Source organism: Botryllus schlosseri, chromosome 3 (genome assembly GCF_051294905.1).
Source record: "Botryllus schlosseri isolate E-star chromosome 3, Bs_hap1, whole genome shotgun sequence".
Lineage (NCBI taxonomy): Eukaryota > Metazoa > Chordata > Ascidiacea > Stolidobranchia > Styelidae > Botryllus > Botryllus schlosseri.
Genome location: NC_137238.1, coordinates 20,883,685 through 20,897,594, shown reverse-complemented (window position 1 = coordinate 20,897,594; position 13,910 = coordinate 20,883,685). Strand labels below are relative to the sequence as shown.

The 13,910-nt window shown below is 42.9% G+C and overlaps 3 protein-coding genes across 4 annotated transcripts in view; 1 reads left to right on the top strand and 2 right to left on the bottom strand.

Moving 5' to 3' along the window:
• LOC145436036 (uncharacterized) overlaps nt 1-13,910 on the top strand; it is a 450,309-nt gene that overhangs the window by 279,981 nt on the left and 156,418 nt on the right. The window lies entirely within an intron of this gene.
• Nucleotides 2,511-6,739, bottom strand: LOC145436021 (uncharacterized). Of its 2 annotated transcripts, XM_080313308.1 has the most exons (2): nt 6,266-6,739; nt 2,511-6,148 (listed from the first exon to the last, which is right to left on the bottom strand). In XM_080313308.1, exons 1-2 carry the CDS (start codon nt 6,717-6,719, stop codon nt 3,906-3,908), a joined length of 2,697 nt encoding a protein of 898 aa, XP_080169434.1. In that variant the 5' UTR covers nt 6,720-6,739; the 3' UTR covers nt 2,511-3,905. The 2 variants fall into 2 exon arrangements, with proteins under 2 accessions (XP_080169434.1, XP_080169433.1); XM_080313307.1 differs by having other exon boundaries at nt 2,511-6,739.
• LOC145436022 (endothelial differentiation-related factor 1-like) lies at nt 6,758-8,674 on the bottom strand. The gene has a single exon (XM_080313309.1). It carries the CDS (start codon nt 8,532-8,534, stop codon nt 8,091-8,093), a length of 444 nt encoding a protein of 147 aa, XP_080169435.1. The 5' UTR covers nt 8,535-8,674; the 3' UTR covers nt 6,758-8,090.

Genomic DNA, 13,910 nt, shown 5'->3' with positions numbered 1-13,910 from the left:
CATGCCATCCACGGTCTTCTTGAAATGGTGGGGAGCTCAGGTATGGTAGCCCGACGTCCCGGACAATGCCAAAGTAGTAAACAACATTACTATCCGGTGGCAGATAGCGGTGACGTAGTAGCAGATGCAGTATGCCCAGTACGTATTGCGTCTTTTGACACAGCTTGCCTCTCTACACTCAACGCAGTTTATAATACCATGCTTCTAACTTTCTGTAATCGATGCTGCTGTCAAGTATAATGAAATCTGTCATGTCTGGATGCTGAACAGTCTGAGATTGAAATTGTACCACTGAAAAATTACCTCCACCTCAAAGCCTACAAGGCTGCAGCTAGCTTTTGGCGCCTTGTTGACAAGGAAAAGTATAGTGGTGAATGCGCACTGCGCAGTTGCGCACTTGCGCAGCAGCGATGAAGGTTGCAAGCGTGTTTGGTTCGTTGTGTATTAGCCTTTGCGGACACGACATTGATCAAAAAGAAACACAGAACACGCCTCACTAATGCACACTGCACATCTGCAACACTCACTCAGAGTTGCAGTGTAAGTTACATACCAGAATACAGCGCACTAGTTGATAGCATTCAATGCCAGGCCTCTCACTGACTGATTTAGAAACAGATAACACGATATCCACTGTCCAGTGTCCAGTCTAACGTATGACGTGATTTATTTTAAAATCTGAGCTTACAGTTGGTATATAATAATTTATATAGACACGGTGATTTCTTGAAAGGTCTTTGTGGCTAGCAGGTTGAAATGAGATGTTTTGAATTGAAAGAATCTCTTAGAAGTCTTAACGCTATGCGATACCTGCCAATGCTATGAATATCAAAGTGGAAATTCCGTCTGCCACGCGTAAACGGCGGGAGTAAATGGTAGCCCGTCGCTTCAATCAGTACCCAAAAGTAGCCCTTGGTTGCAAAAAGGTTGGTGACCCCTGTTATAGAGATTGTACGTACAACCCCTACACTCGCTATAGTGAACAGAACGACCATGTGCGGTCCACCAATCTAACGTGCACCTTCATTCGTGTATTAGTATTTTCATCGATTCGAAACACTACAAGATAGCGATACAATTAAAATCTAATAATAAGGAGCCGAAACAACGTTCAATCAATCAACGTCGTGGATCGGCCCTACTATAATGACTGAGCGAAAGCGCGTCGTAAACTTGTAATAATACGTTGGTCGGCCAGATTTTTTTCTACTCGTTTCAGCGTTCGACTATGGTCATTTCATGATCATCAATCCGCATACACGGACAACGTAATTCATGCACGTCCTTTTCTGCCCCGTCTATTGTAATCTCACTTACGCAGCCATCAGCTTTCCAACATTTGGCCACCTACTGGTAGCTCTTATTCCTCACAGTCATTCTTCCTAGAATGACGGCATAATCGGCAATCTGTTTTATGACAGGCGACACCATCTCGTACGGTCATAGCAGCATACCGCTCTTCGAATCCTCAAACTCAAATACACTGCGTCCTTCAAGATATGATCCTAACTAACACAGTATCGCTTTGTAGTAAGAAATGTATCTTTGATACAAGACACAATTCGTCCAACCATCTTTTTGCTAGTCGATCCAAATTTTTACTTCATAAAATAAAATGATGAATTGCTGGATCAGTAGCAAACACATAGAAGGTGAAAGTCCGTGGAATTCATAAGGACATATCAGAAACAGTAAAAAAATGCACAGCAGGGGCAGCAGTAATAAATCCAGACAAAGCAGATATCGTCGCAGTGGAATCAAAGTAGCTCACGTCCAGTTTTCAAACTTTGAAGATTCATTTTCAAGACTTGAAAAAAATCAACTTTTCGAACATTTTTCGGTCATATCTTGGCCATGGTTATGTCTGTCTCAGTTATTCAAAGATAATCGGGGCCAATATATGGCTGAAAGAAGATGAAAACTTCATGTTAGGTTAATTTTCTCAAAATGTGCAAAACGGACATAAGATACTTTGATTCCACTGTGACGATATAGACTTCAACTACCAGCTATAGGGACTCGTATTCATGCACCCAAGGATCGTATTCAATGGATCACAACAGTAAATTTACAAATTCAGAATAAAAATACAACAACCCAAACAAACAAGCACACTTAAAGGATTGAGATAAGGAAAACGCTACATCAGGGGCAAGTCCGTCAAACTAAATCAGTTATAAGTCTAAATGGCAGGTTTTGAATACATTCATTATTCAAAACTGCAATTTTTGATATAGCATTCGACACTTACTAATCGGGGAAAAACTGAGGTTCAAAAACTTGATTCAGATGTAAAATGACGTCACAGTTACATTGCAACACCACAAAATACCAGTAAATTATTCTACCGAAATTCAAGAGAGAGTGTGCCTCTGACACCTGAGCCATCACAGGTTAAATATAGTAAAAATCTGGCACTCGCAATTGAGATTGCTGAGGAAAGGAAGGAGACATCTGACACATGGACCTCCATGGCCTATATGCATACACACAATCGTACGTACACTGAATGTGACCAATTCCATACCATTTATTTCACGCAAGTAAAAATATAGCGCTGTATCGAAATACGGCAGTGTATGTGTTTGATCGAAAGACCAGTACCGGCTCGGTTACATACAGATACACTGCCAAGCAACAATGCAACTAGTTACGCTATACGACGTGTAAATTCGATTTTAAATCCGTCAAAACAAGTTGCAGTTCGCAAAGAGATATTACGTACGAAAATTTTTATAGCCGACCACTAGATTTGAGCTGTGTAGTCTACGATGCCGACAACGTAATTGGAACAATCATACATGGCATGACAATGACAAAAGTCATTGCACATCGTAAAGTTTGAAATTTTGCATCTTTTTGTCTTTACAGGATTGGTATCCGTTCAAAACATGACGCCGTACGTCGCCATTAGGGCCAGACACTGATTTCTGTATTAGATCAAGAGTTGAGTATCAACAGTAATCATTGGAGTCGAATAGGGAGCAGTACCAAACGATTTTTTTCAAGTAATGCCCTTTAGGCCTTGTAATGCCCTCTTTCAAAGACAAATAGAATTCAAACACATTCATTCCCACCTTGAGAGTCACGAAATCTATAGTCTAATAGTCCGTGATTCATCACAAAACATTCTGCAGAAGGCCACAAACTTTGTGAGGACGAAATTTCCTATCAAATTGCCTAGCGATGGACCCCCCAGCATTGTTGCGGGATGCTATGAAACAGTATTGGTCAAGAATAGAAATTGTTATGGACGATGTGAAACCATTGCAATTTTTCTCGTGACCACAAATATGTTGCGATTCATCACCTCATTGTGCACTCGATTCAAAGCGAAATAATGGTCTACTCGGATTTCGGCCAGCATAAGTCACCATTAGGTCTGAGCACAATAGAGCACTCGAATCTGAATAGTGCATTAATTCTAATGCTTCGAGTCGAACAGTGAGTGACAATATCTTCGAGCACTGAAATTATAGTTGTGATACTTTTTCGCACTGCGGAAGCCTTCAAACCTCGGTCGACCATATCGCAGCATCCGTAACATGTAGCACAAAGCTATGTATGTTAATAGAAAGGACACAATGTATAAGTATAGCAGCCAACCTGCAGATACCAGACTATCTAATGCGGTGTATAACTCGCAATATTTTTGCGGCCATATAAAAGGTACATATTTGAACTTTCCAAATCATCTGCACCGCTATGCCGTCATAATGACTGATACTCGGCGCGTAATACTTGATTCGGAAACGGATCACCCTGGTACCATATTTCTTCTGGCTGAAATCCCCACTCGCCGAATGACAGTTCAAAACTTACACTCACGCACGGGAACCTCAACCAACATCTCAACAGTGTAACATCTCGCATATCGCTTGCATGTCAATTCTCAACGGCCGCCGTCAGTTCATTTTGGCACGTTTCCGCGCTATCGCGTCCTCCACGGCTTTCAGCTGCTCCAAAAGCTCCGTGCGTCTGTTCGAAGGCTTCTTAGGCCCAGGGCCCGCCATTTCTGCCGCGCCACGCTTCCTAGCACCTCCGGGCTTGTCGATAATCGTCATCCTCACGTCTTTACGTCCCGGCTTCGACGGCACCGCGACTTTACCTCTCGGAGACACCGGACGGTCCGCAGGCACCTTTCGAGCCGCTGCAACCTCCGGCTTTGCGGGGACTCGTTTTCGGCGATTAGCCGGTTTATCGCCTTCGCTATCTGACGACGAAGATGTGGAAGATCCGCTGCTAGAAGAAGACCCACTACTACTTCCGGACCCCGAGTCCGAACTTCCTTTGCCCCGGTCCCGAGAAGGAGACACGGAACTGTCCGAAGAGTGAGAGAATTCGCTGCTAGATTCTTTCTTCTTCTTTTTAACGGATACCTTTTTCGGCACCGCAGGTATCGCCGCAGTCTGATTTGGCAACACTGTGTGTTTAACCAACCCCTGTTTTTTCACAGGCAATGCAGACACCAGCTTAACCCCCTGGACTGCAGCAATCTGCTCTGTTTTAATCAACGGCATCACTGGTTTTACGTTGACTGGCGCGGGTAGCGTTGTTTTCCGTGGCGCCGCGTTACGTTGCTTGACAGTAGCCAGTACCTTTTTCTTACCGCACCTGTCCGGACCAGTCGGAGCATCCGAGTCGCGACTTGAGTACGAGCTCGAGTCCGACCCAGACGACGATGACTTGCTACTGCCCGAATCACTGGACCGCGACGACCCAGACGATGACGACCTTGACGATGATCCCGAACTCGAATCAGAAGACGAAGATGAGACAGATTTGGGTTTGTTACGTCCTTTAGCTTGCGGCCGCCCACGCTCCCAAGGGTCAGCCCAAGTCTGCCCCTGCCCCGACGGGGCACCGTTTTGAACATTTTTATTCACCCCGTCCAAGTGTCTATCGTCCTTCACTCTATCTATACCGTGCTCCCTTCTGAGACCACCATCATTAGGGTGAACACCGTGGCCCACGTTAACCCCGGTTGGAAATTCGTGCCGGTCCCGTCTATCCCCAAAATGCGGGTTAAAACCTATCTCGTTCGGGGGTAACCCTCGATGATGATCGCGGTCTCTTCTCGACTGCATGTCGGGCGGGTAACGTTCGTGTCTAGGCGATGGCGGCCTACGATCTCTACGGATGTCTGGGTGAATCATATGCCCCGGTGGGGGTAAGCGAGGATGATCTTTTTCCGGGTGGCGATGCATGGGCGGAGGTCTACGGTCTCTCATCAAATGCCTACGCGCCTCTTCCGGTGTCGGGGTCGCGTATTCACCCACTTCATCCTCTTTAAAGGGGTTGTACCCCTTATTAGACAGCGGGGCCGTGTTCACAAACTCCATGTCTCGGTCTTCGTTTAACGCACCGATCGTCGAGATTACTTCGCGCTTCTGCAAAAAATCAGGCTCCTGCACTTTACGCTGTAACGCTCGCTTTTTCATTTCTTTCGCGTGACGCAGTCCCTTTTCCCAAGCCGTTTCGGCCACGGGCGGGGGTATAAAAGCCGGGGGCTCTTCCCAGAATGGATCCGGGTGATGTGGGGGCGGATGAAAATTCCGCGGCGGCTGACGTCTCTGCGGTGGTTCGTCGCAGAACATGTCATAATTCCCTTTATCGTTAACCCCGGGGTGCATGTACCGGCACCTGTCCCCCCAAGTGCAGTTACCCAGCTCGAAAAACCTGCACACTTTCTTCCTCTCGCGGGGCACGTCTAAAGGATGGTCCCTGGTTTCGCCCTCCTCAAAGTCATCGCCAGCGTCACTTTTTATCTCCCCCTCACTATCGCTATCCGCTTCGCCGTCAGATTTTTCTACTCTGATTTCAGCCGCCTGGGCGTGCTTTAAACTCTCTTCTAATTCGTCTTCGCCGTAGTCGAGTTGCTCGTCTTCAGGTCTCGCTTCGTCAAATTCAATTCTAGCGTGTTTCGTGCCCCCGGCCGAAGTAATTTCTTTCATTTCTTTATCGTTATCATTGTTCGAGGGTATATCTTCATCGGAATCTTCCAATTCGCCTTCTTCTTCTGTGTGTCTATTTGCTGCGTCTCCATCGACGTTTTCCATTTCTATTGTTTTATTTCCGGATATATTTTTAGAGTCTTCTGTCGGAATATTGCCAGTTACCCCCAAATCGTCTGAATCTCCTAATTCACCTTCTTCTTCTGTTGTGTTTCTTTTGGATTCTCTTGTTTCAATTCCGGATACGTTTTTAGATTCTTCGGTCGAAATATTGTGAGTCAGCCCCAAATCGTCTGAATCCACCAATTCACCCTCTTCTTCTGTGTGCGCGCCTGCAGTGTTCCTATCATCATTGTCCTCTTCTTCTGTCGGAGTCCTTTGAGGTACTTCCGAATCAGCGGTTTCATTGTCGCATTTTACTACTTCCGATGGCGTGGCCGTTACAGTTTCGACAACAGCGGCATCGCAAGATGTTTTGGTATCCTGCTCTTCATTCTGAGAGTCTGCCTTAGCAGTTTCCGAAACATCTTGCACTTCACCATCGTCTTTATCGTCAAGAACAATGTCAGCAACAGCGGTATTGGAAGATGTTTTTGTATCCAGCTCTTCGTTTTGAGAGTCTGAATCAGCTGTTTTCGCACCATCCTCTATTTCCCCATCCTCTTTACCGGAGTCTTCAGTCGATTTAACGGCCTGGTCTCCATCGCCGCGTCTCTGGTCTTCGGTGTGGATTGCGCTGTCGCGATCTATCTCTCCTTCCTCCATTGTTCGGATAGCCTAATACGAGAAAGATACTAGATAAATCTGAAATTCGATCGAGAAACACTACTGAACGATTGGACGTGTGAAAGCAGCAGATAAATTCACGAATTATCACATCTCAAAGCGGCAGCGCGGTGATATGCTGCAAATCGTTTCGTCTTGCGCTGCGATGAACATAACACACTGATGCAAATAACAGATAACAAGCGTCAACGTACTTTTCGGTACGACTGTAACCAACTCAGATACACACGATAACACATATTTACACGTTTGAAACGAAGGCTTCAAAATCCGAAATCAGGATCGAAAATTTATGAATTTGTACACTTCAGGAAGGCCAGTAGATAGAACACATATATATATCAGCCCTCCAAAAAATTCTAGGTCTAATAAGCAGAGAGCAGACTTGATAGCATTTTAGGTTAGTTTGCACGGTCAAAACACCCGATGATTGAATGCATTTTGATGCCGAAATAAAGCAAGAGGCACATCCCAAAATGACCTGTGTTAAAGTATACAAGCGAAACTGAACTATTGTAATGGGTAAATGGGAAATGAATGCATATTTTTTTAGCATCACATAATTTCGTCAATTTATTCAAGTACTTTTTCAAATTTTGCACCATTAGATTGTGCACAGCTCAAGATCAGCGAATCCGTTGATGTTTCAAAATAGCTATGTCCAATCCACACCAAGTCTAGGGTTTCTTATTAGCTTCATCAAACAAAATTTTTACAGGACCACTCATCATCTGAATTGGTATCCACAGACCACAGCACTGACTAGGCCTATATCATAAATTCAAAATTAGCAGCTTTCAAAAAAATGATTTTCATCGATCATCGTAGTATCATCGTAAGCAAGCAATAACCTAGTAAATACCGACAGAGACATTAAACTTCCACAAAAGTAAACTGGTGTCATCCTGAAGAAATCAAAAAACGTTTCCGTATCACCAACTACATGCAAATACCTAATGTTGTTCCAGCTTTTGGTGTCAACACAGAACTTCAATGAAACTCAACACTGTTTGCCGAAAGTTTAAAACACCGATACATACCTAAGTGTCGTTGATCAGTTTACTAATACAATTAAAATAGTTACTCGAGTCCTAAACAGCCACCTAGTGAACAAATATGTTCTTGAAATATGTTCTTGAAATATGTGCAATTTCTGAATTAAGTCATGGGCCGGTTAGATTCATGTACAAAATTCACAAAGTCAGAGAAAACAGACATCGACAAACAAAGAGACAGAACATAGCTCAGTAAAATCCCCAACACCTGCTTTCGTCAATTATTCAAAACTATCAACACTAAAACACAGGGAGCCAGACTGCCAGAGTACCAGTACACTTGCTGCTGGAGTCTCTACTTTTTCTGGCCGAACGGTTTACCTTTGTCTTTGCCACGCAATTTCAATCCAATGGCACGCTCAATCTTACCCATCACTTGGTTATTTGGTATCGCAGCGCCTCGCTCGTACTCGTTAATTACTTGCGGTTTCTCATTTATTTTGGTAGCCAACTCTTTTTGTGTCAAGCCTTTTTCCTGTCTCCCTTTCTGTATAATACGGCCGACATCGAGAGAGATCGTGTCATGGTGCAATTCTTCCGTTTCCCTGTCGAGTTTAGCCGTGTTTTTCGTTGTCGCGGCCTTTTTGTTCTGTGCCGCGCCGAATTTTTGCTTGGTTTCCACGTCTTCGCCGCCACGACGCATAGCCGCATTCACGGCTTGGCTTGATTTCGCGGCTCCAGGCTTGGGCTTCGCCTTGCGCAAGTATGTCACCGAATCCCAATCAGTGTTGCTCTGCATCTTGAGCTGGTGAGCACTACAACCATTTAATACTGAAAGCTCGCTTTCTTCAAATACGTCCCTGATCTTACCAGAACAAGAACTCGCTAGTCTCGTGTCTCTCGTCTCCTCTCTCGGCTCGTTGAGGCGCAGAATGGTGGAATTACAGCACAAAATTATAATCGGAAATATACATACAGTACAACATAAATATCTTGTGTCCTCGATCATCATGGCCAATGCATCATACAAAATTCGAGAGAACTAAACCATTATATTTAAAACACCGAGCATATATATTCTTACGAAGTATTGTATCTCTGTACACTGCTGGTATTTCAGTACTCGTGTAATCTTGAGAATCTCATTATTTTTTCCGGTATATATAGAACCGAGATTAGCGGAATCCGAATCCAAACGGTTCTGGTTAGAAATCTGGAAATGGCATCATCATCACCATCATCATCATCATTGGTTTATTAGCAATTTTATCAGTTCAATACACCACAAAAATGCGATGCAATGAAAAGACAGGAAGTAGGGATGGTGTGAACGTGAGGTTCACGTTCGCGTTCTATGTGTGAACGTCAGATATTTAGAGGTTCACGTTCACAAACGAACCTTAATAGGTTCTGCATTGTGAACCTTTTTCATAGATTACAATTTTCACTTCATTGCAGCATCTTCCGTTGAAATTTATTGCATTTCAACTGCGGGCCCGGTATATGCATGGCGCTGGCAGCATGAAAATCAACACTAAACGAGCATGCACCTTGACAATCTCAAACATTTTACTTGCTTTGTTACAATTGTTTGCTCGAAATATCCAGCTTTCCGTTTGCGAATATTTATACGTGACTCATCTCTGCTGTGAGCTTGACCCGCAATCACACAACATCAAGAGCGAAACATTACGTGTAGGTAGGTAGGTAGTCAGCGAATGACTCTTATCCAACCAATCAATGAAATTGATATCGTTGTCTGATGTAAAAAATCTAACAGGCGTACGGGGTCAATCCCGATTTTAAATGTTTATTGTATCATAAAAACCAGCTCCGTAGATTGGGATGTTAGCTACTCCAGTATAACTTGGGCCATTCCCAACCTGGACAACAAAAGTTGGAACCACCACATTCTCAAATCTTCTGAAATTTGGTACATGCATAGAGGAGTTAATTTCGAACATAATAAAGTTTATTTGAGGAAAATTGATCCCCGGGGTCAAAAGTTATGTCATTTTGAAAAATTGACGATTTTCTGCTCATTTTAGCTCTGCAGCCTTCGGGTTGATCAATGCAAAATTCAAAAAGGTGTAAACACATGTTGGACTACAGTTGAGATTTGGCACGGGGTTTTCTGAGTAGCTCGTATATTGGTCTATATTCCCATGTGGTATTGAATGCCATGCGGTGTAGTGATAAAGGTTAAATTGAGGCGAAACTTGGTCGGTGGTCTGAAATCGGTCAAGCGTTACACAATTTAGAATGCGAATTGAGCAAAACGTTATTAGTATATTCAAGCGAGTAGGGTATCATATGAAAGCTGGCTACAAAGACCATTTTCCCTGGCTTTTTCATTTTGGTTTTTTGACTGTAAGGTGGGGCAATCGCAATCTCAAGAGTACACTGCATTTGTACATAAATATGCTTAAGTTTGGAATATGGTAAACCGATGGTTCCCATACTTTTTTGACTCAACACACCTTGTTAAGCTCAACTTATATTCATCACTATCCCTGAAGACTATATGTCAATTTCGAACAACCTATTTGAAACCAAGAGCTGTTACTTGGGTATATATTAATGAGAAATCTAAACAATAACCTAACCGTTAACATCGCTGGTCAGCCCGTTTCCAACACAGATAATGCCAAATATCTCGGGGTTTTATTGGACTCGGACATGTCCTGGAAGAGTCATATTCAGTCCCTATACACTAAATTATCACCGAAGTGCGGCCTGTTCTACAGCCTTGGACGCTTCATGCCAGCCTGGGTTCTTCTGATACTCTTTAAATCCTTAATCCAATCGAAGTTACAATATGGTCTCTATTGTTGGGGGAAGGGGGGCTGCCAATAAAACTGCACTCGATCCACTGCAAAAACTACAACATAAGGTACTCCATATCATAGCTAGAGCCCCACAAAGCCTGGTTGTCCAACCAACAATTCGCTGCTGAAGAGATTCGGTGTCCTAAACATATAAGATATGTGGAAACTAGAAATCGCCAAGTTTATGTATCAGTTCCACCGCGGTCGTTGCCCAGAATATTTCAATGACTTTATTACCTCGGAATCAAAAGCGCACAAGTACAACACACGCGCGCCCTCGTCGTCAAATTGACCGAAAAGATCATAGCTCCATCAAATATGCCGGACCTGATGTGTGGAACAGTATTCCACCGGCTATCCGACAGTCGACGAGCATGATGTCCACATTCCAGTCGGAATCCAAGCAATCACTACTAAATGAATACTAGTCCATCGCCAAGATTATCGGACCACGACTGACCTACAGATCTCGCCTTCCATGACATACCACCCCATTTTTGTCGCTTGCTTTTTCTATACTATCTTCTTTACTTTTCATTCAGTGTACATGCCTCCTCTTTACATCGCCTATGCCAATAAGGTGGGTGTCCGATTTCATAGACTACTCCAATGTCGCTTCAGCACCTTCCTATCTTTCATTGTATAGCATTTCTGTGGTGCATTGAACTGATAAAATTGCTAATAAACCAATGCTGATGATGATGTGCATTAGGGCTGTTCAAAAATGACCTTTTTTCTTGAATCTTGCAGGTTACTTGATTAAACCGTAGAAAACGACGCACACCAAATTTGAATTCATTCCAACCAATATTCGCGGATTTCGTAGTGTTTGAAAATTTTGAATTTGCCTAGAAATGCAACAAAAATTTTTTTTCGAATTTTCCTTCCGACCTTATGAAATTGTTGCGCTGTCTTCAAAAACGATGCAAAACAAATTTGACTCAATTCGAAGCCGTAGAAGTGGAGTTATTTCAGTTTTCCTTTGATAATTCTGGGATTATCCTTGATTGGTGTATCATCCCAGAATTATCATCAAAAAACTTGTATAACTCCGCTTCTGCAGCTTGGAATTGAGTCAAATTTGTTTTCCATCGTTTTTGAAGACAGCGCAACAATTTCATAAGGTTGAAATAAAAATTTGAAAAATTTTTTTTTTGCATTTTCAGGCAAATTCAAAATTTTCAAACTCTACGAAATCCGCGAATATTGGTTGGAATGTATTCAAGTTTGGTGTGCGTCGTTTTTTAAGGCAGCCTAACGATTTAATCAAGTAACCTGCCAGATTCAGGTAAAAAGGTTATTTTTGAAAAGCCCTAATGTGCATGCCCAGGCCGTGTTATTTTTGGCATTTCAGGAGCCAGATGCCAAAACTGCCAAAAATAAAAATTTGAAAATGCCAAAAATAAGCAATTTTTGGCATATGCCAAAAATAACACGGCCTGTCAAATAGTGTATTTCGTTCATGGTGTTGTGTTAGCAGGACCTCGTTACAAGCGAGAAGAGCGTTTGTGAAAGGCAGGTTTCTTAATCTGGGTCCAGCCCACCCATTAGGGGTGAAAGCATGGTGTCCTAAATGGTGTGGGCACAGCGAGATTGAACGGCTGACTGCATTTGGTTTACGTCATACTTTCCATTTGTCCAAAGGCAGTTTTACAACCATTTTTGACCGGCTTGTCGAGCACTAAATTTGATAAAACGGGGTATCAATGAGAAGCTGCCGCAGTACTGATTATTAAAATCTGAAATATATTCTGCTCATCGAACTGGAAGCCCCAAAATCACCCACAATTTTTGCATCGTGATCGAGTTGAACATTGTGACGCAACAAACTGTCTGGCTATTTCTGAGCCGCATAGTCTCGTTTTGCCAGACAGTATTGTTGCGTCAATGTTCTTAAACAAGCTAACCTTCCCAGGACTCTTCCATGCGAGTTGGTAATATTAAAGCCACCTGAAGTGACAAAAGTCCTCCGAATATATATCGGCAGAGTGAAGGAGAAATGATAGTCGGGCTACTAAATAGAAGGTGTTGAGAGACGACACATGAAACTCCCGGAAAAGGATCGGGAAGAAAATTCTTTCCGCGATGAGATCGATGGCACTGGCGAAGTGATCTCTTTTCATGATGCATGGAAGCCGGTTCGGCCCTCCAAAGATTTTGAAGCTCTGAAAACCTTTTGTGGATGACTGGCAACATTCTTTCCCTCAACGGCTACTGTTGAAGCCGATATTTCCCAGATTCGCTGGGCGAGAAAAGAATTTAGCAGAAACTTAGTTGACCTGAGTTTGGAAGCACTGTTACAGTGCAAACGATTTAAGTCTATTCAACAGCTGTAACAATCAGCTGTTGAGCGTGTTTGTTAGACTTTTCTTTCTTTTTTTTTTGCTCATTGGCACCGATGGATACTGCACATTTTGTGGTTTCGTTTGATATTATTAACCTATGAAATCGTTAGGTTTTTCCTTTTTCTTATTGTTTGTTGGCACTGATTATACGTGGATGCTGCACATTTTGTGGTGTCTTTTGACAAACTAGCCCAAATAAAGCGTTTTTGTGACTAATTCGAGGCTGAAACTATCTATTTAGAGGACGATGCCAAAACTGCCAAAAATAAAAATCGAAAAATGCCAAAAATAAGTTATTTTTGGCAGTTTTGGCATATGCCAAAAATAACACGGCCTGTGCATGCCCCTCTTTACATCGCCTAGGCCAAAGGTGGGTGTCCGATTTCATACACTACTCCAAATCGCTTCGACACCTTCCTATCTTTCATTGTATTGCATTTCTGTGGTGTATTGAACTGATAAAATTGCTAATAAACCAATGATGACGATGAGAATAGCTATACCCATTGCTCCCGTCGTTTATCCGTCCGTTGCTAAGTTTCTCAACTTTGACATTCAGAGTTATATATTTCAGCAGAAACTCTACCTATAGTTCTCTGAATGTCAAAGTAAGGAAATTCAATATAGGTGCGGGTTAACGACGGTAGTATGGGTGACCCAGGTCCCAGGGGGTAGCCAACTCAAAACGGGTCGCGGGGAATTTTTCAAATTTCCGCGGGCTTCAATATCGAGATAAAAATAGGCAACGCCGGGGCCTCGGCAACGCAGTTTATTAACCGCGTTTGGATAACTCTACGTCAGTACAACGCTGTGCTAACATGGGCGACGAGCATAGTTACCACAGAAGAAATAATATGTTATTGAAGAAATGCAAATACAACAAAAATTAAGATCATCACTTTCATTCTATTTTGAACTATGAGCTGCGCACGATACCTGACAAAACTTTTCAGAAAATAAAGCACGAATGGCCAAACTTTTTGCTATTCCCGGCTGCATTTC

Excerpts from the sequence above, each read along its gene's own strand:
- LOC145436022 (XM_080313309.1), bottom strand. The coding sequence starts at position 8,534 with ATGCAGAGCAACACTGATTGGGATTCGGTGACATACTTGCGCAAGGCG.
- LOC145436021 (XM_080313307.1), bottom strand. The coding sequence starts at position 6,719 with ATGGAGGAAGGAGAGATAGATCGCGACAGCGCAATCCACACCGAAGAC.